The 26,865-nt window shown below is 38.2% G+C and overlaps 2 protein-coding genes across 2 annotated transcripts; both read right to left on the bottom strand.

Moving 5' to 3' along the window:
• Window positions 1-1,580: 1,580 nt before the first annotated feature.
• On the bottom strand, window positions 1,581-16,548 carry JPT1 (Jupiter microtubule associated homolog 1). Its single transcript, XM_015815041.1, has 5 exons — window positions 16,380-16,548; window positions 10,332-10,477; window positions 9,516-9,607; window positions 7,391-7,412; window positions 1,581-2,590 (listed from the first exon to the last, which is right to left on the bottom strand). Exons 1-5 carry the CDS (start codon window positions 16,433-16,435, stop codon window positions 2,451-2,453), a joined length of 456 nt encoding a protein of 151 aa, XP_015670527.1. The 5' UTR covers window positions 16,436-16,548; the 3' UTR covers window positions 1,581-2,450.
• A 1,662-nt stretch (window positions 16,549-18,210) lies between these two features.
• SUMO2 (small ubiquitin like modifier 2) lies at window positions 18,211-26,462 on the bottom strand. Its single transcript, XM_015815040.1, has 4 exons — window positions 26,200-26,462; window positions 23,803-23,934; window positions 21,527-21,598; window positions 18,211-20,594 (listed from the first exon to the last, which is right to left on the bottom strand). Exons 1-4 carry the CDS (start codon window positions 26,218-26,220, stop codon window positions 20,532-20,534), a joined length of 288 nt encoding a protein of 95 aa, XP_015670526.1. The 5' UTR covers window positions 26,221-26,462; the 3' UTR covers window positions 18,211-20,531.
• Window positions 26,463-26,865: the final 403 nt, after the last annotated feature.

Raw genomic sequence — 26,865 nt, 5'->3', positions numbered from 1 at the left:
GCCAAGTTTGAAAAAAAAAGTCTATATAATACAGTTTTGTCATATCCAAAGTACATCCACTGCATAATCCAGATATTTGAAGTTTGCACACTCTATGATGGATGCTGTAGCAGTGAACTAATTTTTGCACTGTCTGCGTTAATAGAGGGATAGTATCAAGATCAAGGGAAGTGATAGTACTGTTCTATACTGCAGTGGTGAAGCCACATTTGGAATACAGTACTGTATCCATTTCTGATCACAGTACAAAAAAGGATACTGAGGCCCTAGAAAGAGTTCAGAGAAGAGCTGAAAGAATTAGGCATGTTTAATTTAACAAAGAGAAGACTGAGGCAGGCAACTATTGACTGCCAGCTAGTCAGTCTCAAAACAGCTATTATTGCTTGTTGTTAGCCTCCAGTTATTCAGTTGTACAATATTTTTGTTGCCACATCTTATTTTTTTAGCCTTTTTAAATCATACAGAACATTATATTTTATTCAACACTAAAACTTAATTACATTTTAGTTAACCCCTAGCACTTTAGAAATACTGATTTTATGGTCTTCTATTATCTCAGCCTTGTAAATCTATAGTCACAATCCTTACAAATTTTAGACAAAGATTGTTTTAATGTTATAACTATTAACTTCATAGTTCTCTTTTTTATATTGCTAATCAAAGACTGAAATAAAGATATTGCAGTGTAAAAGCACACGTATCCAAGTCTGGAGTTCCAGAATACAGTGGATTTATTGAATTTATTGAACTCTAAATAGACTCTGGCCATCTTCACAAGTTAAATGAAACATTCTGTTAAAAAACACCAGTGCGCAAGGGACAACATAATCCCCAACCACATCAACCCCTATCTCATAGCTTGGGAGATGGAAAAAAAAAGGATTTTAAAGGCAGGCAAGATGGGGCTGTACTAATCTCTGGCGGCCAGACAGCAGATACTATGACGAGGAAGCCCTGCTTTCTCTAGATGGCATTGCTTAATTGATGGACCCAAAGCCAACCAAATCAGTCAAAACACAAAGTATTCAGAAATGGTGATATCTTTCTGCTTCAAACCTTGCCATTGGGATACTTACACAATAATTTTCTCCTATAGAATATAACCACTCCACAAAATTTTGTGCATCCCATCAATACTTGAACTGTGTAGCCGGGATATAGGAAAAGAACTTTCTGAATTGTGGAACTTTCATCCTTTTTCCTAGTTTCTTTTCTTTGATACCCTTACAAACTCTGGATTTTTAATATGGTAATAGTAGAACATGTGGGTTAGGTTTATTTAATGTTTAAACCTAAACATTAAAGAGAAAAATTGCCATAAAACCCCTTTATTTTCAAGAAAAATGTTTCCTCCACCCTGTATGCAGAGCTATTGTTAGTACGAAATGTAGAGACACATTATTTTGACTATGCCAATAGTGAGAAAGGCTCTAGCTGCACACTAGTGTTACTTCCATCAGTTTGTAGTATAAAACAGTTTAAAACGTCCATGCATTTTCTCTTTGCGTTTCTGGATTTTTGTTTCAGAAATTATTCAAGCAGAAAACCAAGTAAATTTAAAAATAAGGCTCTGACACAGATTCAAAATTTCTATATCCTTTATTTTTAAGCAACAATCCAACTTTCAAGGTACAATACACATTTAGAATGCTGAGTTTTTCCACCTTCTGTTTAAGCATCAGCATGATCATGCATAGTACTGGAGTTGTTTGGACTAGGAATGTGTCCCCAAAATTTTATCCACCCAATACTTACTTTTATAAGATGCATCCCCTCATCATTTACAATGGGGCCTGATATTCAAAGAACAGTCAAAATCTCACATCTTTAAGTTTATCTTCAGCACTGGCCTCATCCTGTTATGACTGAACCAAGATCCAAGGGATAATGGTTAATTTCTCGCATCACAACTTGATAGTTCTTCAGTGCACAACAGGGCTTCAATCATTTACCAATTATTGAATGATACCTTGGAAAAATATGTTGCAGAGTTGTATACAGAAAGAGAATACATTTGTCACTCATCCACTACCTGTACAATCCCAGTTTCCAACCCTTCTAAGTCAATTAAGACTGTTCTACACGTTTTAGGACAAAAATGCCACTTAGCACACTCAGAATTTAATCCAGCTTAGTTTCAGACACTACTATACACCTCAGAAATCTTTTTTGTCAGCCATGGGCTGTATAGCAAATACCACTGTCTACCATTACAAAAAAAAATTACACATGTCACTTCCGTTAGACTCAAGAGAGACAAGACAAGAAGTCTGGGGAAAGATTGGCTGGAAAAAAAACAAAACAAAAAAAATATGAAGTACATAAAGTGCTCCTTTAATGGTAGTTTTAGAAGTACAGTCAAGCTCAAGTTGTGCAGTTCACAAGCATGGAAGAAAAACAAAGATGACAGACACGAGTTCCAAGTGTTAAGGAGTGAAGGAAAATGGAGCTTAACCGAGCACTAGACTAGACTTCCCCCCTGGTGGATTTCTCCTGGATGGTGCAGGTGCTGGAGCTACTGGGCTTGGAACAGGCGCAGGTGGTAGGGGCTTTTCTTCACTTAAGCCTGAAGCAGTTTCTTCTGTGTTTTCTGAGGAAAAAAAAAACACAAGACAATGGCTGTATAGAAATAGAAACATTCATTCTCTAATCTGAGCACGTTTCACTTTTGGCAAGACATCTGGAAGCCCTCAGAACTCCTAAAGCAAGTCGGAATCACAGGTTTACTATACTGAACCCTACATATGCTATATGCATGCTTCTTCCCTTTTTCAGAACTCAAATTATTATTCTCTTAAATAATAATTCTTACAGGAATAGGATTATTAACTGAAATCTCTATCCTGAAGATATACACTAGCTTAACTGCAATAGGAGCTGTGGTGGCAAAATGGTTGGAATGCAGCATTGCAAGCTAACTCTTGTCCACTGCCAGGAATTCAATCCTGACTGGCTGAAATTGACTCAGCCTTTTATCCTTCCAAGGTCGGTAAAATGGGAAGCCTGATTGTTGGCAGCAATATGCTGACTCTGTAAACCGCTTAGAGACTGCTGCTATATAAACACTATGAAGTTGTCTAAATGCTATTATTTGCTGCTATTGCTATCTTCTGCAAGACTAATTTGTGCAGACACTGTCTGAAAAAAAAGCAATGCTGAACTTCTGGCTTCTTGTGATCCTCCATTTGTGAATAGGTTCATCTTGTCATGGCACTTTTTGTAGAAGAGCCACTTCAGTGCAGATTTTTATTTTGCACCTACCTAATATTAACCAAGAGAGCATATGTGAGTGTGTGGTATTAATACGATAAACCTTCTTTCTAGCATTTACTTGATTCAAGGAGCTGTTTGTTAAAGATACACCTATTGAACAGAATGTAGCAGAGTTTAGCACTGTGTTATGAAACTGAATGCAACCAGCAGGTCTAACACTGACAACAACAGCTTAAGGAATGAAGGAGGAAGAAAATTGTGGCAACAAATGACAACATTTACTCATTCAAGCTGATGCTAAAAAAACCACATTATAGCTGTATGTTTTTCATCATAACAAACTTTTGAAGCTGTACTTGACCTCAGGCAATTTTGGACAGATTTTTACTTGTTAAAGTGGGGTGAGTGGCTCACTTCATATTAAAAATCTCTACTAAATTGTGGCACCAATGCGATTCCAGTTGCAGTTGCTCATAAGTGAAGATAGATCTACAGTAAATCATTTTTGCTTGTTCATACAAAATAGCGTGAGGGATATAAAAAGAAAGTATACAATATCATCAAGAGAGCAAAAGAATTGAAATGGAAATGGGCTGGTCACATAGCAAGAAGAATTGATGGCAGGTGGACGAAGGCAGTCATACAATGGATCCCACTTGATAAAAAGCGTCTATGAAAGAAACCTAAAAAAAGATGGATTGACGATATCAGCAAGTATTGTGGGTCCAACTGGCAAAAAAAAAAAAAAAGCTCAGGGCCGTATTGGTTAGAAACATGCAGAAGAGGCTTCATCCTGTAGTGGATAGACAATGGCTACAATGATGATGATGATAATGACTAAATTATTAACAATTCTTAAAATAATTTTAAGTCATGGGAAAGCCTAAATCATGTCTTATTTCTCTACAAATAAACTGAGTATGGATAGATGCTGCTTTGCTCCACAACTAGTAAAATGGGACAATGTGGTTAGCTTGTTGAATAGATTTTTTTCATTCTGCAAATAAATGTGAAAGAGCACAGTGGAAAAAAAAATGGGACTAAAATTAAATATAAAGAATACCAAGCTAATGACAAAAGGTACAACTATCAGCTTTAGAGTTAACAATGAAGACACTGAGGTGGTTGATAGCTTCTGCCTTTTGAATCAACCAAGAACAGTAAAGGGGCAAACAGTGAAGAAATATGTATCACCTGGTAGAGTAGCCATAAACACCTTGGAAAAGGTATTCAGATGCAGGACTTCCAAGTGAAGTCAGACATCTCTGGAAGAAGACTACCAATAGATCTGTTTCAATGGAACCTCTTTCACTTTTCCTGATGCTTGCTCCTCGCAAGGAGACCACAGGATAGCAGCATGTCTGAGTACTTGCAGATAAGAGAAGCCATCAAGCTCTCAATTATGGTGGAGCATTGATGGACACTGACCTCACTTTCTAAACACTTTTGGATAGAGCCAGTTCGGTCTAGTGGTCAAGGCATCAGGCTAGAAACTAGGAGATGACGAGGTCTAGTCCCACCTTAGGCATGAAAGCCGGCTAGATGATTTTGGGACAGTATCTCTCTCTCAGCCCAACTTGCCTCACAGGGTTCTTGTTATGGGGAAAATAGGAGGAAGGTATATTAGGTATGTTCAACTCCTTGAGTTATTTATATAAGTAAAAAATAAATAAAATGCATGTAAGTTTATAGGGATGGTGAAATAATAAATTTGCCTGCACCTGTTGCAAGCAACATTGAGGGTCACTTAAATATTTTTCTTTTCCTTTTTCCTTTCCTTTCCTTTTTGCACGTTATGTTTCTTTTCTATTTTATTTCTGATTTCAGTTGTATTATTTTTTTAGCACTGTTAAACTCTTCAATAAAAAAGTATTCTTTAAAAATGGATGGAAAAGATATTCAGATGATATGTCTACATCTACAAAGATCAGAATAGTGCAAGCAACATTATTCCCTGCAACAATCTATGGAAGCTAAAGTTAGACTCTGAAGAACTTTGGTGTTGGAAAAGACTCCTATGAAATAGCCAAGAAAACAAACAAATGGATCGGTGAACATATCAATCTAGAGATCTCACACAAGGCATAAACTGTTCTGTTTTGGATACATGTGAAAACCTAGCTCTTGGGAAAGGTTTTGACACTGGGGAAAGAGAAGAAAGAAGCTGACAACCAGCAGCAAACTAGATGGACTCAGTTACAGTGGTGGCAAGTTCCCTATTGGAAGACTTGAAGGACCAGCTGAGGGACAGATCATCATGGAGAAAACCTGCCTATGTAGTCATTAAGAATTGACATCACCTTGATGGCACGTAATTCCACCATTCAAGGACTACAACTACAGACTACTAAGCAGACTACAAAATGAAGTATTAATATTCCACATTAAAGAATTCTGTAATTAGTTAAGATGATAATTCCACTTTTTTGTTAAGCAGCCTGATCAGACACCAATGGCCCAACTTATGATCAAGTCTCTCTCATACTATGCTTTGAAGAAGCAGTTTTTCCTGTCTGAAGAAGCTTCATGAACATGTGAAGAAAAATTATGCCTTTTTCCAGCCCCGAGTCTGCCAGTAGGCTCAGGGAAATCAAAGAGACTAGAAGACATGAATAGCAAACTTTGATATTTATGGATATTTAATAGCTTAGTGAAACAGAAATTACCATAGTTAAGTGGATGAATGTTAAAGAATAGTCTTCCATTGGATGGAGGCGATGTGAATTGCAAGTTCCAGATACTCAGAACATACTATTTTTGAGCTACAATAATGGTAAGCTACATTTACCATTACGTTCACATAAAAACAAATACAATTGTTTGCATCATCATCATCATCATCCTCTTTTGCCTTTCAATTTTTTTAAAAAATTACCTTTCCACAATGGAATAGGGTAAGCAGTGTGTATAATTCTTCATAGCCAAGAATTTTGTCAAAAGTTAAGATATTTATTAAGTTTCACTTGGAGGAATATTCCCAAAACATGTTAAATGTTTAAAACTCTTCAGCACATCTGATACTGCTAATGTCATCTTTAAGGAAGATTTTTCAAGCAGTAATCTCTTCTGGAACCTAGCACACAATACATTACTACTCCTTTCAGGTTGAGCAGGTTGGCAGTCCATCTTCCTAGCTCTTCCCTGAACATATATTGATTGAATAAATGTTCTCCAAATGTTCTCCCGTCATCAGCCTTTATGTAATACCTAATGGTCAATGATATAGACCTGCCCTTCCTATAGCATTTAAAATCCCATTCTTGAATTGTAACTATGTCTATGAAATTAATACTGAGATGAGGTATTTCATACTTAAGATGAATTTGATCCTACAAATTTATAACCAAGTGAGGTTGCCCTTCTAACCTTGATTTAAAAAACTACGTTCAATTGTAAATTTCTGGCTGGTATGCCAGATTATATACAGCTCTGTAAGAAATATTTTGACTTTCGATACAGAGAAAACAAAGTCAAGCGTGTTTGGTTTGAATGAGGCAAGTGAAACTGGCCAAATCTCTCTGCTGGAATTTTGAAAATCATTTTGAAAGTCATTTTGGAAAGGAATTCATTCATACATACAAAAACCAACTAAGATTAGGCCTGTAGGGGGGACTAAGTGAGTAATGGTAACTGCCTGCCAGAGGAAAGGTGTGCTATTTCACGAAGCTCCCAAGTGCCTAAGTCATTACACTTCATAAATAGATGTTCTGCTTGATAGAAAACTGGGCTAATTCTATTCGCTCTACTTTGTCATAAATATGGCTGTGCTGATTTGGATTTAGTATAGCCTACAATCCTTTTCCACTGTGATCAGACTATATATTCTTCTATTTTACCGCTGAAAGCATTGCAGAATTTAAACATCACTTATTAAACTCCCTAATGGTTCCTTCTTGTAAGAAGGATTCCAATACTGACTACATTTTAAAATATGCAAACAACCTATTGCATTTCTCCAAACCTTTTATTTCTACCTAATAAAAGACCAAGAGGCCACAGAGTTGACAGGCAGCACTGCAATGTGGCAACACCAATCTTTAGAGTTCTTTCCAGACTGTCTTAACACAAGTTATTCTTTGAGCCTCACATACAATTCTTGCATTCAGTCAGTGATACTTCTTCAAGCTGGGAAGAACTTTTAAAAAGCATAGAAGCAAGGGGGGGGGGAGATACTTACCAGGAGCCTCACTTTCCACACTCTGCAAACAAAACAAATTATTTCTTCAGTTTTGTCACCATTAATTATCAGTCACAAAGATTGTTTACAGTTGAATGCCTTAACTTTTAACACAGCACCAAAGGTTAGAGGTTCTATGCATACAACATAAAATGGACATATATTTTTCAATTTTAGACTACTAATTCTAAAACTTGAGCCAGACAGGAAAACTGCTTATATTTACAGAATAAATAGTATTTTTGAATACTGACGCTTAGACAATTTGTTGACCTTTGGGCCTCGGTACAATTTATGCATTGGTCTTATCTTCTTAACAGTCAATTGTTTGAGAGCAACCAAGGCTATTAGGAATCAGTGGATCATTCAATCACTCCCTCAGTGCATTACATGTCTTCCTCATTTAGTGACAATTATTTAGTGACTGGTAATTTGGTTGTTTGGTTGTTTCACTCAGTGAAACTGCAATTGTGCTTATGATCTAACTTCAGTCTTCCTTTGCTTTGCAGATCTGTGAAGGTCCTAAATAAGAGGATTACTTGTAAAGTTATTTTTTCATCATCACAATTGCAAATGGTTGCTAAGTGAAACAGTCACTAAATGAGGACTACTTGTCCTACATTCAAAGATATGCTCCTCAAAGCTATGCAACCACCATCACCACTAGCCGGAAAGGATTTCCTGAAGGGAATTCCTCTGAACTTATAAATTTAATAAAGTGTATTGTCTGGGAAGTACATGAGACACAATACTAGACTTTTACTACTTATGGGATTCAACTGTATAGCAAAATTCTAGGCCAGGCCATTTAAGTCACTATACTCAAGGAATCTTAATGTGTTGCCCTGAAGCTGGAATTGCAAATGTCTCATTTAATGGCAATAATTTAATATTTATAACTTAAGAATAGAGAGAAATCAACCTATAAATTATATTTTCATAATGTGTTGCTGAAACAGTTTGAATTAGCACATAAAACCATTTTCATAAGATTTACAAAAAAGAATTGCATAATAAAAGCAATCTAGCTTTAAATAAAAGATACACAAACTTGATTTAATCAACATTTTAAAACTGAACAGGAGAGGGGATAAAGTCTAAATGTATAAATGAGAATGTATTATATAGAGACTCAGTTTAGATAATATTCAATACTCTCCAGCAACCACCCTTCACAGTTTCTGGATGAGTGCATAGGAATAGTGGAGGGAATGATGGCTATTTTTTTTTTACTTTTATGTTAGATGATTCATTAAAGAATTGTTCACAGAAATACTAAAATGTATAAATTATAGCAACTGGAAATTGTGATAACCAAAGGGAACACTGGTTTCAGAAAAGCTTTAGTGTCATCGGACAACAGACCCGCGTTCAGATAGCAGTCTAACTCAAATTCTTAATTACATACTCTAATTTGAGGAACATTAAACATGTTGCTAATTGTAATGACTTTATCAATTCAGGTTGCTAAATGTACACTCTACAGGCATGTTGTGCAATGGCATTATCAAACAATAGTTTTAGAAGAATGCAAAGTAATGAAAAGGATGCAAACTGACCAATATATTACTTCTACTTTTTGTTCCCCCAAAGTCAGATCCTAATAAGTCCCAAAACACTTGCTAATGTTAATGTGAGCTATCTGTTTTTTTAGAGCAAAATATAGCAAGCATTAAAAAGTGCAAGGAGTGATAAATGACTTCATAGATGGGGATATTATTGTATAAATGGCCACCACTATTAATAGGACGCGTTCTAGATAAAAACAATTCCTCACAAATTGAAAAGTGTTTATCATTTTAGTTATGCTGCATAGTATATGCAGAACACAGATTTCTTGTTTTACTCCCCCACCTAAAGAGACATTTAAAAAAGGGTGGACCAACTTGTGGCTTCCAGATTTTACAGAACTACAATTCCCAGCAGCAAAGCCTTGCTTACAGTTGTAGTTCAGCAACATCTACTGACCAAAGATTCGCCATCCCTCATCTTGTTGATAAAAGTATTAAAACTCCGTCATAGTAAAAATGTACACTAATTCAAGATGGAACAAGGGATGTGCTACCAGGCACAATAATTAGTCACTGCAATATATTCATGATAAGGAAAGGAAAGCAATGCTTACTTTTGGAGTTACACAGTCACCAGAGGTTGCATCAGAAGAACCTCTCCTTTCAGATCCAACTGCTTCAGAATTATCGACTTCGGTGGACTTGGCTGCAAGAGTTATCATTGGATGAGATACGTCAAGTACAGCAAACCATAATAATAAAGAGCATTCAGCTACTTATCACTTAAAATAGTGTATGTGAACACATTTTAACAAGGGCATTCTAATAAGGGAAAAATTAGCTTATAACATCTGAAATGCCCCCGGAAATTGAAGAAAGGACTCAGAAATAAGCAACTACAATATTGGGAATAGTGATGCTACTATGGACAGACTATGGTCAAAAAATTTAATGAAGTAGTAACAAATGTGAAACAAATTTTGTCTGATGTAGAAATATTACAACCAGAAACACAATAATAAAAACAAAATGTGGGGTTTTTTGCACAAAGAAGGCTGCTAAAGTGGAAACGCAAATGACAGCCAAGAGAATGACACAGATAAGAACTTTCTACTAAATATAGAAAAAAAGTTGGTTAAAGTTTTGAAAATTAATATAGAAACACAAATCATAAACCAAGAGAAGAACCGATTAATGACTTTATTGGAAGCTTTTGGGATGGGAGAAAGCAAAATTGAAAAGAGACCAAATTCTACAACAATTGATTGAATTGTTGTTAGGAGTAAAAGGAATAAATGAATATAAATCCTCTGAACCAGTTCAAGTTGTTTAAGCCCATCTCATCTATTATGTCTATTTTTAATAACAGAGCTAAATCCAAATTTAGATATTTAGTTCTCCAAAATTGCCTTAAGAAAGAAATCTTTTACCTGTTGACTTAGCCCAAGATGGTGGATTTTCTTCTGGAGTCCCAAAGATGGAAGATGCCATCCTGTTCCTTTTTCCTCCTTGCTGGTCTTTTGGCAAATCAAATCCTAAATTGAAATTAGAACCACCACCTGGGGGACGAAGGACCCTAGAAAAAAAAATAAAGCATTTTAGTTGTATTAAGAGACAATTGTACCAGGGAGAACTTACATATAAGTTACAAAATATGGTGTATTCATTTCTCACTCATTTTAAACCAGATTGCTTCTCAACTTATTAGAAAGATATGGCCAGGAACCATAAATTCCATTTTGCTCCAACCAAATAATTGAAATATTGATGTACAATCACATGTGAAGGACAGAGCTAAGGGCCTATGACCCTATTTTTTTTCAGAGAAATCTGAAAAAACAAAAATCAGTTAACAGACTTTCCCACATAAAAATGTATGATTAAGAAGAGTAAGGAGAAAGAACAAATGAAAAGGGGAAACTTTTACACAGATTGCTGCAGATCCCAGATTCAGCAGGGTGAACTACTGTAGATGGACAAACAGACCAGGTGTAGAGCTTCCTACATTCTTTCTGAAGCAGAGCTACATGTAGACATAGTGGGTAATTCCAGCAAACGCAGAACTAAGCATTGCCTATATTGATAATTATTTTTAGGTTATAAGCCATATCCCATAAATAAGGCTTGGTTAAAAACAAAGACGTGGTTCCAGAATTATTTTTATTGTGCAGCCTATTAGACAGGCAATTTACAAAAGATAAACAATGAACCCCAGGCATTTCCTTAGTGTTTAGTAGACTGTCAATCTCATCTTGACATCTTATTTTTTTTTCTTTAAATGAAGTTGGCATGATGTAAAGCAAAGCTTCGCCTCTAGTACCAAAGTTTTGTCCAGGAGTGCCTTTAGCCCCACCCCCCCATGGCCTTAGTGGGTGATGGAGATCATCTTGGGAGATAAGGATCTTGCAACTTCTGAAATGTGGACATTTGTAAGTGGACATTCACATTTTGTAAACAGCCATTTTGTGAATTCACCCCCACATGCTTTCAACATTCTAGATGGATGCATCAGAATTTTATATTCACTTTTAGCAGCAATATCCAGCCATTCAGATGACATCAATGTCCATTTCCTTTTTGCAGATGAGGCTGTTTGTATAATTACAAAGTTTTGTTACTTAACTTTAAGATTATAGCATGGGATCCACAGGAAAAATATGCTGAAAGGCTACATTGAGGGTGGGGTGGGTGCTCCTTGATGTCTGCAAGACTTCCTTCTCTCAGATTCCTATGGCCTCTAGAACATTATCTCTGGGATCATACAATCATAGTACCCTGCATCATTACAGTGACAGATATGTTCTAATACTTTTTTTCCCCACTACATATGTAGTCTATAAGCAGGGCTTTTCAACCAGTGGTACGGGTACCACCTGTGGTACATTGGCACCTGGCAGGTGGTACGCGACCATCCTAGAAAAGTGGTAGTGGGGGAGGGGAATGAGCTGAACCGGTGACAGCACCGCACAAGCCTGAGCGAGAGATGGCTGGAGCTGCAGGGCTGTCAGGGCTCAGCGGAAGCGCCAGGATCAGCGCCAGGCTCCAGCTGGAGCTCAGCACTGATCCTGGTGCTTCTACTGAGGCCTGAAGAAGCACCAATCAGCTGGAAAGCAGCACTGATCCTGGCGCTTCTGCTGAGCCCAGAAGAAGCGCCGATCAGCTGGAATGTTGCAGCATCTCCAGGGTCTTGTGATTTACATTCAGATGCTTGGCAACTGAGTCATATTTATGACGGTCACAGTGTCCCAGGGTCATGTGAAGTGACCAAAACCTGCTGCAACCACCCAGCAGACGGGAGGAATAAAAACCAAACACCCCCCTACCCCACCCCCACTGCCAATCCTCAACAGAAATGCTCACAACAATGAAAACCTCAGATAGGAAGAGCGCCGCCGGGCAGGCAGCGTCTTGCTCGGCTGTGGGGGGCACTTTTTTCAGTGCCATTGTAACTTCGAACAGTCACTAAGCAAACTGTTGTAAGTCGAGGACTACCTGTACTTTATCACTTTTTTCCTTTTTTTTGACACCTTGCTAGGCGACTGGTGGTACTCGGATATTGCCATATCCTAAAAGTGGTAAAATGGATGAAAAGGTTGAAAAGCCCTGGTCTATAGTAATGCTCAAGCAGGTGTACGTGCTGCAAACAGCTGTTTTTAGACTCAGTATCACCATGGCTTTTTGTAATGGTGCAACATTTTCTAATCATAAGAAACTTTTTAAAAATAATCTTAAAAATTCTTTGAGCACAAAAGAAAGATGGGGAAATTGGAGTAGCCATTTTCAGTATGGCAACATTTAAACTAAGTAGTAAAAATCATGATAGCAACCATAAATGTTTTGGATTGATCATGAGCTGCACTATTACAAACCAAGCTTATTCTTACATTTAAAATAAGATTTGGGCTGAATATTAAAATTCTGGACTATCTTAGCTGACAAGCAGATTGTGTGGAATTCTACAGAAAGCAAACCAAAAGGCAGCAGGTTCTATACAGGTAGTCCTTGACTTGCAACCACAATTGGGCCCAAAATTTCCATCGCTAAGCAAAAAAGTTGTTGAGTGGATTTTGCCCCATTTTATGATCTTTCCTGTTAAGTGAATTGCTGCAGTTTTAAGTTAGTAACACAGTTAAGTGAATCTGGCTTCCCCATTGACTTTGCTAGTCAGAAGGCCAGAAAAGGTATCCCATGACTCCAGGAACCCAAATTGTCATAAATACATGCCAGTTGCCAAGCCAGTTGATCATGTGACCATAGGGATGCTGCAATGGTCATGTGAAAAACTGTCATGGCCACTTTTTTTTAGTGTCGTAACTTCAAATGGTCACTAAACAACTGGTCGTATGTCAAAGACCATATGTATGAATCCAGGTTTCCCTCACTATTTCTAGCAATATGCAGAAAAAATGTCATATATGTGCAGTTGATGGAAGTGCATGTTCTTTATTGTGTCCCACAGAAACTCTCAAAATATAGAAATCTCAAGATTCAACCCTTTTTTATTGTAAAACTTCTCATGCTGAAGTAGAACTGGCTGAATATAGTCTGAAGATGTATATGGAACAGAAAGGCTATTCCTTATGCTCGATTCCTCTAGAGGCAAAAATAAAACTTGGACTGTATCAACTGCAAGTTGTAAAAAAAGTTGTCAATTATATATTTTAGTAGATTTGCTTTGCTTAATAATGATCACCAATCCCAGAAAAAAAGCATCTATAGCCTGAAATTTACTAAATAACAATTCAGTCTTCCAAATGTTTTCACAAAACTTTCTATTTTGTGGCATTAATTATATGAGTGGAATGTAATGATGGTTCTATCAGCAGAAAGAGATCTTAATCAGAGAGCAAAGGATGGACAATTCTCACCCTATCCAGTTGGTAACACTGGATTTTATCATGTCTACAATTGATATGTGTACCTATTTGTTCACATCATGTCATATGGTGAAAATTTAGGATGCATGGTAGAAACAAAATATTTTCGGACTTTGTTGCCTAGAGTTGTTTTCATCTTATTTGTCACCCAATTGCTTTTCACCCCATTATTGCTTCAGTTAGCTCCAATATGACAGCAGCAGTATAGATATAAAGCCAAGTTGGACCACAAAAATTTGAACATTTGCTCACAATTTACAAGAGCCCATTTATGAGAACATTTCTTATAATTTTCTAGATTCATTTCAATTCATTTCTTAACACCAACTATATTGAGGTATGCTTGACACCAAGTAATAGTTTGATTCACTATCCAAAAGACTTATAAACAGATGCTTCAGATTTCTGTCAGTGTTCAACGTTCTTGCCATTGCACATGGGCATCCCTACCAATACATATGGAAATCTGCACAAACATTCCTCCTACTCAGGAATCAGTATGGGGAAATCTCTGGTATCCAGTTGTCTCTAGACTTCAATTCTCACCATTCCTGACTACCTTCCCTGCCAATTATAATTGTTACTGCTGCACACCATCATCTGGTCAAAGATTCTTCACCTTTGCAATATATTACGGCCTCTTGGACAGTATAATAACAGGGGAAGCTAATTTCAAGGCAATTCTTTATGAAAACTTGATGTGACATTTCTTCAGACTAGAGCCATTCGGTACGATTATGGTTACTATTACATCCATGATTTGTTGCACACTACTATAACGCAGGAACTCAAAAATATTTCAACCTTTCTTTGTTCCAGAACAAGTCATTGATTGGCTAACTTTAAAAAAAAAAAAAACAGGCCCAAATTGAAACGTTCACTCACCAACTCTCCCACAATCCCAAGGATAACCACTGCAACATCCATCTATCTATCTATCTATCTATCTATCTATCTATCTATCTATCTATCTATCTATCTATCTATCTATCTATCTATCATCTATCTATCTATCTATCTTTATCCATCTGTCTGTCTGTCTGTCTGTCTGTCTGTCTATCTATCTATCTATCTCTGTATGCCTTAATGTCTATCTTTATCCATCCATCCATCCATCCATCCATCCATCCATCCATCCATCCATCCATCCATCCATCCATCCATCCATCTATCTATCTATCTATCTATCTGCATAAGTTTATTCTGCATAAGAGACTGACTACAAATAAAACACCACTGGAACCCGATTGTATTTCAACGCCAATCCCTTTAAAGCAGGGGTAGGCAACCTTGGCTCTTTTATGACTTGTGGACTTCAACTCCCAGAATTCCTGAGCCAGCATGGCTGGCTCAGGAATTCTGGGAGTTGAAGTCCACGAGTCATAAAAGAGCCAAGGTTGCCTACCCCTGCTTTAAAGTAATACACCATAAGCCTTTAGTACGCCTTTACTCCTTTCTAACAAGTCTTGCTCGAAGTGCCACTGAACTGACTGGCAGAAGTTGGACCCAAAGGAGGAAGCGGCTTTTCAAAGAACGCTTGAAGTTGCTGACCTAATCCCAGCCCCCCAAAGGCTCGAGTTAACAGGTAGAGGCAACGATAGATGCAAGACAAAAGAAGTGTGGCTAGCCCCACCCAGCGAGAACCACCACTTAAAGAGGAATCCTAGCCAGACTAAGACATTATTAACGGCAAGATAAAAAGGTAAGCCGATAACCGGGCCGGGCTGAGAGAGAAGGGCTGAAAGCCTCTCATTCAACTATACCAGGAGTGGGAGCCTCCTTTGTTCCGACCAGAGGCGAAGGCGCTCCGTGCTAAGGGACATCGCCGAGACTTGTAGCACGCCCCAGCATCCCGCAGCAGGAGAAAAACCAGGAAAGCTACGACGGCGGGCACAAACCCTCCCGAGCCCCCAGAGCAGACGGCGAAAAAGGCCAAGTACGCCACCGGTTCTCTCTCCCCACTAACCAAACCTCCAAAGGGGCGAAAAAGGGAGGCGCGCGGAAAGCTACAGGTTCGGCTGAGTCCCAAGGCCTTAGGCGGAAGCCGTGTGCAAACTACGCTTCGCCTCGCCTGCCTGGCTTCCCGACGGATACCAGGAAGGAGGCTGCTGTCGCCTCGCCGACTCAACAGATGGAGGCGCCGGGCGTGGGCCGGCAGGCGGGAGCGCCGGTGTGACAATAGCCCCGGCCTTTCCTCTCTGTCTCTCTCGCGGCGGCAGCCCTTCGCGCTCCCCTCCTCGCCTCTTAAGCCCTCGGCGGTGGGGAGGGAGCAGGGCCGGCTTTGGGGGGGGGGGAGTGTTTCCGCAGGCCACAATCCCAAGAAAGGGAGCCTTTCCCTGCAGGAGAAGAAATCCCACCCAGGCTCTGCGGGGTTGGGGGGTCTCTTCGCGTCTCTCCCAGCGCCAAGCCGGGAGGAAATCTGAGCCAACCCAGCACACCGCGCCTCCCCGAAATCCAGGGCGTTTCGCCGCACAGTCCCTTTCCCGGAGATCCCGCGCCGTAGAAACAGGGAATTGGGCGAAGACAGCCCCGCGTCTAGGGGAAGCAGGAGAGTGAACGAACAGCAACTTCTTGCGGACAGACACTTTCCCACACACGAACCTGGAGCTACTTCGGCCACTGGGGTCCATCCCCGTGTAAGTAGTCGTGGTGGTCATGGTGGGGAAGAACTTGGAGGAAACCGCCCGGGTGCGAAGCCAGCGGAAGGTGATATTTCCGCACTCAGCTCCTGCCTGCTACAACTGCAGTAGCCACTCGGCACTGGCAGCTGCTTTTATAGGGTTCGTTCTTTCGATCGCCTCATTGGATAGTTCAAACGCCCTGTCCTGACGTGATTAAGTGAATCTCGTGCCACTCCAGACACTGCCCCTCCTCCGAGCCCAGCAACATTCACTCGCCACAGTCGTTTAAAATGGATTCGTCGAGAGCTGCTGTTACTTCGCGTCCATTGGTCGCTACTATCTGTCCCGCCTCTTGGCATATGATTTAACAACGAGGCCGTCATTTAAATAAAATAGGTTAGCATTGGCTAGACTGCACATGAGGCAGCAACAACTTCCTCAGTCTTTCTTTATGGAGTAGCAGTTTGAGGAGATCCGGTTAAAGGGAGTGGCAGAGCTCAGTGAGCCTCACCGGCGAGCGATCTCCAATCCTTCATGGGATCCGTGTGGGATCAAATGAAAATTAACGCCAGTGTAATAAAATACGAAACGTATCGCAATGTATTTAAAAATATACCACGTAACATACCTCTACCAAATCGCTGCTTCAGCAGGGCACCTCAAATCGTTATTTCCTAGAGAATGTTGCCCTCAGCCCATTAACTATGGTATTTATACTGTACACCATGAACGGACAAAATACACATCTTGTGAAAATACACATATCTTGTACTGTGTGGATCAAGCTGGATGTGTTATGGAAGAAAAAACCCTTAAGTAGATGGCAGGAGACCCGTGAAACAAAAGCAATTTTTCATATAGATATTAGAAATGGCACTTTCAACCAGAGAAAACCATTCTCATTCTACACATGAAGCTGTTTTATAAAAGTCCCTTTTTAAAAAATATGAGGCTGTTAAAGCAAAGCTATCCAAATATTTCTACTTTGCAGAAGCAGAGATTAATTTTTCTACAACTTTTACTTGAGAACTTACATATATAAACATGTTATGCTCTATACCCAAGAATTGATGAGTGTTTAAACAGAAGAGCACCGTCATATAAATTTTATTCTATATGCTTATGTGCCTATGTATAATAAAACAATATATTAGCAAAAACTGAAAACAAGTGCATTATACTGCTTCAAAGTCCTGTTACTCCATGTTCTACCACCACACTCAGTGAAACTGAACAATTAGTAAGCTGTTACATGATGGTCTCAAGCTTACTATCTCTAATAAAAAATGTTCAATGAAACTGATTGCAAAAAAAAAAAAAAAGGCAGAGAAATTAGGTAAGACAAAAATCTCCACATTCATAGACTATCTTTACCAAATTTTCTGTGTTGCCCTTTTGGATATATTTCTATTTACATGAATGACAAAGGAGAAAAAGTGTTAGATGAGAAAGGCAAGATGAATATTATGCTAAGTCACGGTTTTCATGTTAAACAATAATCTTTACAAATTACAATAGCCAAATCCACAGAAAGATGAAATCAAACCACTATGGCAAAAGATGAATTCAGTGATACAGTCATCTTGAATCATGGCTGTTTCCATAAAGGACAAATATCTGAAATTGCTTATTATATTCTACATTCCTTGAATGTTCATTTTTTTTCAAGTACCATATCTTAAGGTACATTATACTTGGCATTCTTGGCCTTGAAACATGATTCATTGTAGCTTTCTATTTTTGTAACATACAAACCTCATATTATAATTTATTATTTTCCTTCTGTGCTCAAGAGAACTCAAAACTCAGCAGTGCAGGTGCACGGTTGCAAATTATAAACATAATATAAGTCAGTTGATCCATTATCCAGCAAGTACTTTACTTTGAAGTTATGTTGCACAAACTAATATATTTCTGAAACTTTGTAGAACAGATATTTAAGATTCTAAGCAGTATGTATTTGCTTCCAAGTTCTGAAAACCTGGACTGCACACACGCAGAGTAGGATATGCAGCACCATTTTTGGAACAAAAATATTATTTTATTATTATATTGCAACAAGGAAAGTACATAATTTCATAATGTAGCCATCGCCTCTTATTTGAAGCAATTCAGTAAACTCCTTAAGACTGAGGTATTTTTAAAATACACTGAATGAATTTCTAGGTCCCAGCAGGAAAATTTAGAAAATTGGTAAGATTAAACTATCCCCTCAAATTCTGAAATTGTGTTACAGAAGTTAACAATTGATGTATGTTAGAGGGCATTAATAATCCATACATTATGGGGAAGGGTTGTAAAAAATTTCTTTTGTAGATTATGTGTTCCAAATACAATCATGGCATTATGTAGCTAGCCCGACAGATTCTTCTGTTTAAAATTATAATAGAAGCAAGACACATATCACCTGATGTCTAACTATCAACATATGACAGAAGATTGCTCTAAACTACTGGCTAAATGGCATGTCTCATCTCTGCGACCCTGGCAATGAATTTATGGAAGTACCTCCAAACCAAAAGGAACAAAGCAATTTAACCATAAAGTGCAGCAGAGCTGTACCATAAGGGACTTCTGGCAACTATCGAATTCTCAAATATTAACATAAAATGAATGGGCCTTTCACATTACCGCTAGCATTCTAGACCTGTACTGGACCTACATTACTAATTCTAAGATTGACAAAAACAATACTCCAATTAGGTATTTAAAAGACACATCCCAATAGATGTGAAGTAATGCTATACACTTAATTAAAAATATAATGAATAAGATAGCCAAGAACTGAGAATTTTCAAATGTATCCTTTTATCCTGTTGTTAATATAGCACTTTTCTTCACCAGTAGTTAAGCAAGTTCCTCTACTGTAACAAATAGTATTTGTTTTCCGCATTACGTTATATTATGATATCTGAAAGAGATATTTGATGTGCCAAACTAGGTAAGATATAGAAATATTGATTTTACAGTTCTACATTGCTAGTTTGAAAACTGTAGAAGTTACATCAAATATTTCTCTCATACTATTTCCCTTTAGTCCCTTAAGATTATTAGCTCCATCTACAACCTCAGTACACCTTATGCCTCTCTCATCTCCAAATATTAAAACAAGGAGGAATAGGGTTTCCATTTGAACTCCCCTTCTTCGGTCTTCAAAAGTCATATGTATCAGCTAATCACATAACTTATCTATACATAAGCAGGAGAATCTGCATTGGGCATAGTTTCATCTTGTCTTCCCAAATAACTGCCCAATTTTACATTTACAAGGGAAGAATATGTTGCTTTCAATCCCAAACATTTCCACTAAAAAGGAATCAAAGCATTTCAATCTAGCAACTTACATTAGAACCCTCATTTCTTGCCAAGATTTTTTACTGCAAGAAGTGATATTTACTATGCCCTTCACATCCAATCAGCCTCCCTGTTACAATTTAAAACTTGTCTGGACTGTCAGCAAAAATATAAAAACTAAAATTAAAATCTGATGAAACAGCAAGAAAGTTTCTATCTCTTTTTACCAGGTGATTGATTCTAGGCTAAGCATGATTGCAGCACAGAAAAATAAGCTGTTTTATTTTAAACAAGAAGTTTATTTAAACAACAAGACGGAAGGGAAAACTATCCAAGATCAAACTTTTGTTTTAGAGTAATTTACCCCTACTTAGACAGATTGCTCTACATGTAACAGCTACGTACAAAAAAGTTATAAAATTGTCCTTGGTTGTACAACGATAAAAGAAAAACAATGAAATTGTCCAATCAAACAAAGTATGTAAGGTTTTTTGTTTTTTCCAACAATGAGAGCAAAAATAACTTACTGGAATATAAAGATAAAAGTTAGAGGAGCATGCCACTAGTGGAGAAATGGGATGTTTTCACAGACCAGTTTGTTTTTATCACCCTTTCTCCATATGATGTTGATCAAAACATACAATTGGCTATTTAGTTAAAAAAAATATGCATGTCTGTGCACATACACCAGTTACTTTATGTACAATAGAAGGAATAAGAAAAGAAATCAAAGAAGAGAAAAAGCTATACTGCAGTAGTCAAGATGTGGCTGAATCAGGTCTCTTTTTTTCTAACTGTGAATATGTTGCCTGTGGGAAAGGAAGTTTGGTTCTTTCTTTTAGTACATGCCTCCTGTTTGCTGCTGGAACACATCAATTGTATCTTCATCCTCCATTTCCAACTGTATTGAAAAAAATTATAAGTCAGTTAAAAGTATGACAAGTGATATAATCATGTCATCACATGACAAGTCAAGTAAGTGACGTAAGTGTGATAAGTTTTCTTTAGTTTTTCATACACTCCCAAGAGTATAGAAACAAAAAAAAAGGATAACTAGAGATCAGCTTGTAATTGGATTGCTAAGTAATGCAAATCTAATACTCCATTTTCTTCTGCTCATTTTCACACACACACCCATTCAACTCTATTTGGAAAGAGGCATTTTATTATGCAGTAAGATTTTGTTCAGCTTGTCCCTTAGTAGCCTGAATTCAAGAAAGCACAAGTGTAGAGATCTCTATTCAGTCAGTGGGGCTTTCTTCAATCTTACTCTAACTGAAGCCCTTATAAACCTCCAAAGCTGTTTCTTTCAGTTAAAAGCCTCCTTGGAATAGCCAGAAATAATACCTCTACTATAAGCAGGGCAGAGGAACTGACAGAATTTAAACCAGGCTTCTTTCTTTGAATAACAGCGTTTTTAGATACAAATCAATAGATTTTTTTTATTATTCAGAGTTAATTTTAGTACTTCACTTGGTAGATATTACAAAAATTAATATTACTTTTTAGGCTTAAACTAATTGGGATCTTCAGCTATTAACAGGAAGAAATAATATCCCATTCCCAACCGGAAAGCCATGTTGCAAGAGGAAACCTGAGTGTTCAAAATGTTTTTAAAGACACTGCAATATTGCTGTTTTTTAACTGCTGCAGCAAGTCATTAGTGGTACAAATATTTTACATGCATTTGTACTTCAATATCTTTCAGACATAAGCAATGTTTAGGTACAAAGAAATATGTAAGGATTACTTTTAAAAGATTTCTTGGGATTTATACTTCTAACCAAATTTTACTTTTTCACATCAACAAGTATTTTAATGACCCTTTTTTACCTGTGCAGGTGTATCTGTTTCATTGATTGGCTGCCCATCAAACCGGAATCTGATTTGCCTCATTGACAAACCCTACATAAATTCAAAAATAAGAAAAATATGCAGTTGAAATAGCAAACAACCAGAATTCTTCTAAGTGCATACTGCTTCCTATATAAATTATTAAAATTATTAAATGTAGTTTATTCAGCATTAGTGTTTAATAGTGACCTTAGAATCAATTGAGACCCAAGATTAAAGCAGTTCAGGACCAACTTTCAGAAGTGATAGCAACCACATTATTAAGAGTTTATAATCAGCAAAAACTGTCCTAAATTAAGAAAACTGCTGCATAAGTGCAGCACTACACTTTAATAGTACTGTATTTATAAGGTGAAAATGACCTTCCCCTCAAAACACCAAACATTTTTGTACAATATTCTGTATAATAAGTTCACATTATTTAAATACAGGTGGCCTTTTGTTTTTAATTTTATAAATATTAAAGAATGTTTACGGACATACTTCACACACAACAAGCTATGTTATGGGAAACCAACTACTGTAATAACCCATGAATGAAAGAAATGAAGGCTTAGTGGAATGTATAATGTATAAATCCAATTATAATAAATGTCATATTTAATCTATGAATGGGAAGGGGGAAGACCAATGAGGTTGTATGCCCATTATGGGCTTGCCTAACCCTAACAGTGAATAAAGCAAGACTCGTAAGCAAGGCTGGTGTGTGCAGCATAACCTATTGCCCCTCATCACATCTTTCCAGCTTCCTCCAGAGTTGCTACCAATATCCTTGCACAATAAATCCCTTCCAGTAGATTTTGTCCATTAATTACAATGTCTACTAAATTGAGATCCATTAGTTTTTGCAATATTATTTAGTATTCCATAATCTCTGGATAATCTGATTTTATATGATATCTGATAACTGAAAAATACAAAGGTAAATTTCATGCAAGCATTGCACAGCAGCTCAGCCAAAGTGCACTTATATTCAGTGACTATCATATAGGACAATCAGGTTAGTCTACAGTGGCAAAAACTCTGTGGCAGCTCCTTTTCCAACTAAAAAAGGTTACTAAAAGGTATAAACTTTTCTGAGCTGCAGCTCATTTCTTGCACAGAGTGGCTAGGTTACATCAGTTTCCATCCTGCATCAGTCTAGTCACACTATGCATCTGATAAAGTGAGCTGCAGCACATATACCTTTTAATAACCTTTTAATTGGAAAAGGTTTTACCAAATGCTGAGTTAAACCAACTTGAGACTTGAAATAAATGTACTTTAAAATATCTGCACTGAAAGACAGCTAAAAATTCTTCCTGAATCCATTGTACTGTATAGTCAGAATTTGTATAAGGTAGGACCAGATCCAACAAGATACAAGCAAAATATAGGTTTGTGTCATTCTCCCAAATTCAGAATTGGGGGAGGGGGGAATCTTTTACCATGCTAACAAACCAATTGTTCAGTAGAGACTTTCTTTATACTAAGCTGCTTTATGCGAGTACTTGGTCCCAATAGACTATATTCCTAATAAATATTTTCCCTAACACAGGAGCCAGGGATCTGCTGATTAAATAACAAACAATCCTATTCATCAAGGTAAATATGTTGGAATTGCAGTTTAGCAACATCAAGGATCCTCAAGTCCTGTTCTACCAGAAAGCTATATGTGAACCCCACTGAATATAATTATGTTTAGGAATGCTCAAATAAAGTCTTCAAAACAGTTATAGTAAATGGTCCCATGTTTCTTGATACCATGATTCTATGACATTTCTTTATAATATGATTAAAAAGGTAATGTTTTTCTCAAGTGAAACTCAAATCCTGGTAACTCCTGGAAACATGGAAAAGGCGCTATGTTTTTCCGGATTATGTTTAAGATACAGTGGATCCATAATCATATTTTCTTTTATCCAATAATTATATAAGAGACTCACACCACTGAGAAAATCTGCACTGTAAGTTCTTTTCCACCGTTGGTTAGTTACATACTATTGTATATGGGAAAGCAAAAGTCTTGGAAGAAATTTTATTACTATCTAGTGGTCATCCAGATAATCAACTCATATAAGGTATCTTTATTAAATTATTCCTCCACACTGAACCAAAATAACAAGATTTTGTTTTGCCATTTTATCTTAAATAACAAGATAACCAGATGTGTTTTAATACAATGCTAAACTCAATATTCATTGTAATTATAGAGATTTAATATCCTACAAATAAATTTTAAAATGGTTCAAAATATGTTTCATATGGCTTCTCACCTGTCGTTCACAATAAGCTTTCATTAGTTTGCTAAGTGGTGTATGCCTTTTAATCTTAAATTGCACCACAGATCCATCTTGCCCTGCAACCTTCAGATTAATATGATCGTTATTTTCAGTCTTCACTCCTTCCTGTAAAGGGGGGAAGAGACAAAATATTAAAAGAAATTTACTCCATCTAGTAAATGTCATTAATATTCATATTACATCCTGTAGTTGTAGGATTATTGAAGGAGTAGCCATTATAAGTCTCAACTTCAGAAAAAAATTAGCTAGTTATCAACTTGTAAACAAGATTCAGTGAAGTATTACCTGAACAACAAAAGCCTATGTTGTCAGAGAATTGCAATAAATCCCATGCTTTATGTTTTAAACAATATGAGTTAATTAATATACTACTGTGGATACACAGCAGTGCTAAATTAACAAGATTCATTACAGACACACACACTTATATGGGAATAAATTCCACCGAACTCATAAAACAAATCAATAATGGTGGACATGCATAGATAGGGCTGTTTTGGAAACCAGAGTGACATTGCTAATGTAGTACAATGAGTTATTTCCCCTTTTAAGGGGAATGTCTATGGCAATTCTCAATCATTCAGGTCATAGTTGTCCCAAAGGTGCTTTTTCCAAAAGGCAATTGGACTTTGTTTTTTTTCTGAGTTAGAACTGAAGAATTTTTCTGGATGAGAAGTGAAATGTTTTCAAAGAAAAAAACAAGAAAGTGCAATTGACTATTGGAAAAAACACCTTTGGGACGTTTTGAAAGGCAACTTTTAAAGATAGCAACATAAGAGCTTTAAATAATTAAATGATCAATGTAGCATTTCTTGGAAAGCTATAACTATTCATTGGATTTTAACTTTAGCACACTGGTTGTCAATACCAATTTTTTTTTTATTAAGTCAAGTATTGTTATTCTAATGTATTTGTTGTACAAAATTCTCAAACACAGCCCATGAATTTTATGCCCTCCAACAAGGGAAGCGCATAAAACTAGCTCAATCTTTGTTTTTAACCAAATGCTTGATATTGCTATCTCTTAAAATAAGCCTCATTTATTATTCGGGTAAGACTTAAGACTGAGAATAAGTTAACAATCGAATAAGATCAAATAAGGCATGAACACCTTTCTACCTGGTTCTTAAACTCTGAAGCTTCATTAGACAATGCACCATGAAAAGTATGAAAACAATACCAAATAATCGGACTAGCATAAAGAAATTTGCAAATAATCTTTATACAAAGACGTTTTACACTTTCTAAAAAAAAAACAAAACTTTTCTAGCCAACTGCAATGCTACCCCCACGGGAAAGAGAACAGTGTCATTTCAGTTTCAAAGGTACCGTTTAACGTTAAGTATAATCCTTCTTTGAGACAAGAATGTGCAGTTTCCGGTGCCTCTGTAGATTGATGGCTGTGACCCTGTTTATGTCTTAAGTCACAGCAGGCAGAACAGCAGGCAGACCGCTACATCATGAAATCCGATCGCTTTCCTCCAATATACCTAAAAAAATTTTTCCCCCCCCCAGACATGCATGCCACTACTTCTCTTCAGAAACACACTGGCTCCTACGGCGGAGCCCTTCTCCATCTCCTAAGAAAAACAGGCACCACTCCGCCGCACCGAGCTCTCCTCCCTACGCACCACACACTGCGATGCAACAAAGCAAACCTCATAAATCCTGTTTCCTTTGGAAAAGACTTTCTCCGAGTCCACCTCCTTCGGCGACAAAAGCCGCTTTTTCTCCGAGACCTGCCGCGAGAGTCCCGGAGAGGTCCTCTGAAGCCCATCAACATTTTGGCGCCTCCAAAGTCGTATTTAAAACGAGGAGGAGGAGGAGGAGGAGGAGAGGCCGCTCATCGGTTATCGCTGGCATAAAAGGAGGGGGGAGGGCTTACCTGCTACTGGACGACTCACGAAGCGCGTAGAGCGGCTGCGAAAGGCAGCCAACACAAAAGAGGCCTACCGTTCCCAGTCAATAAGCTGCTGGACGGCAGCCGGCACAAGAGGGACTAGCGCCTCTCTTCTTTTTTTTTTCCTAAAGGAAGGCGTGGGAGGGGAGAGAGAGCGTATCCGAGGAAAGTCGAAGCCGCCTCACTGCTTCGCAAAAGTCAAGAACGCTCCCGATTTCCCACAAGGGGGAAGGAGAACTCTTAATTTTCTCGAAAGAGCACCCTTATTCCTCCCCCCGCCCTCCGGAAAGAGCACAGACCGAGATGGGGGAGGGGGGAGGGGAGGAAAATGGCGCGCAAGACCCGGCGCGGCAGAGCCTGCGCTGCGCTGCTCTTCTTCTCCTCCTCCTCCTCCTCCTCCTCGCCCCCCCTCCCCCGTGCCGGCCCGCAGCCCTTCTCTCTCTCTCTCCCTCGCTCGCTCGCTCGCTCACCTTGGGCTTCTCGTCAGCCATAGCGAGTCGGCGGGGTCCGCTCCGCTCCAAGCACCTCAGAGCAAGTGGGGAGACGGAAAGATGAAAAAGCGACCGCAACGGCCGAGACAGAAAGACTGGGGGAGGGGGCGAATGAACGCGCACGCAATACCGCGGGGCCGCGCCTTGGCTTGCGAGAGCGCGCACGCTCTGCTTTCCCCTCCCCCTGAAGCCGCTTCCCCATTGGGCTTCGGCTTACGAGAACGCGCAGCTCCGTTACATAACTCAGAAGAGAATGGCGGAACGAGGATAAAGCATGAGTGCGTGCGCGCACCCCGGGGCATCGTCCGCGCCCCTGTTCAACGTGCGCGCACCCTGCTGGGCGCAGGGAGCTTTGCTCTTGCTCGCGAAGAGGGCATTGTCTTTTCAAAATGGCCGCCGGGCCTGTGAGGTTGGAGAAGTCACCCTTTATGGTCTTCCAAATAACTTTGTGTTAGTTGTCAATTACAGATTGCAGACAATGTGTTTGTCTTTTAATTGGCGTTAATTGGCTAATGGACTAAGTTTACTTATTCTCACTGTCTCCGTTTTATGTCCCCTATTTGAAACCACAAAAGTTAACTACTGACTCTCCCAAGTAACATATAAGGCATGGTTTCTGACTAGGTGATTTTGTTGCACTGATTT

This window comes from Protobothrops mucrosquamatus, unplaced genomic scaffold (genome assembly GCF_001527695.2).
Source record: "Protobothrops mucrosquamatus isolate PMUCROS unplaced genomic scaffold, P.Mucros_1.0 scaffold305, whole genome shotgun sequence".
NCBI classification, from domain to species: Eukaryota; Metazoa; Chordata; class Lepidosauria; order Squamata; family Viperidae; genus Protobothrops; species Protobothrops mucrosquamatus.
Note: the sequence above shows the minus strand (reverse complement) of the source record. Positions and strands in the feature narration are given on the sequence as shown.

Coding starts and splice junctions, on each gene's coding strand:
- JPT1 (XM_015815041.1), bottom strand. CDS start 16,435: ATGACCACCACGACTACTTACACGGGGATGGACCCCAGTGGCCGAAGT. Junction 9,608..10,331: donor ATCTTGGGCTAAGTCAACAG/GTAAAAGATTTC, acceptor TAACTCTTGCAG/CCAAGTCCACCGAAGTCGAT. Junction 2,591..7,390: donor TGTGGAAAGTGAGGCTCCTG/GTAAGTATCTCC, acceptor TTTTTTCCTCAG/AAAACACAGAAGAAACTGCT.
- SUMO2 (XM_015815040.1), bottom strand. CDS start 26,220: ATGGCTGACGAGAAGCCCAAG. Junction 21,599..23,802: donor AAGCTTATTGTGAACGACAG/GTGAGAAGCCAT, acceptor GAATTTATGTAG/GGTTTGTCAATGAGGCAAAT. Junction 20,595..21,526: donor AAACAGATACACCTGCACAG/GTAAAAAAGGGT, acceptor TTTTCAATACAG/TTGGAAATGGAGGATGAAGA.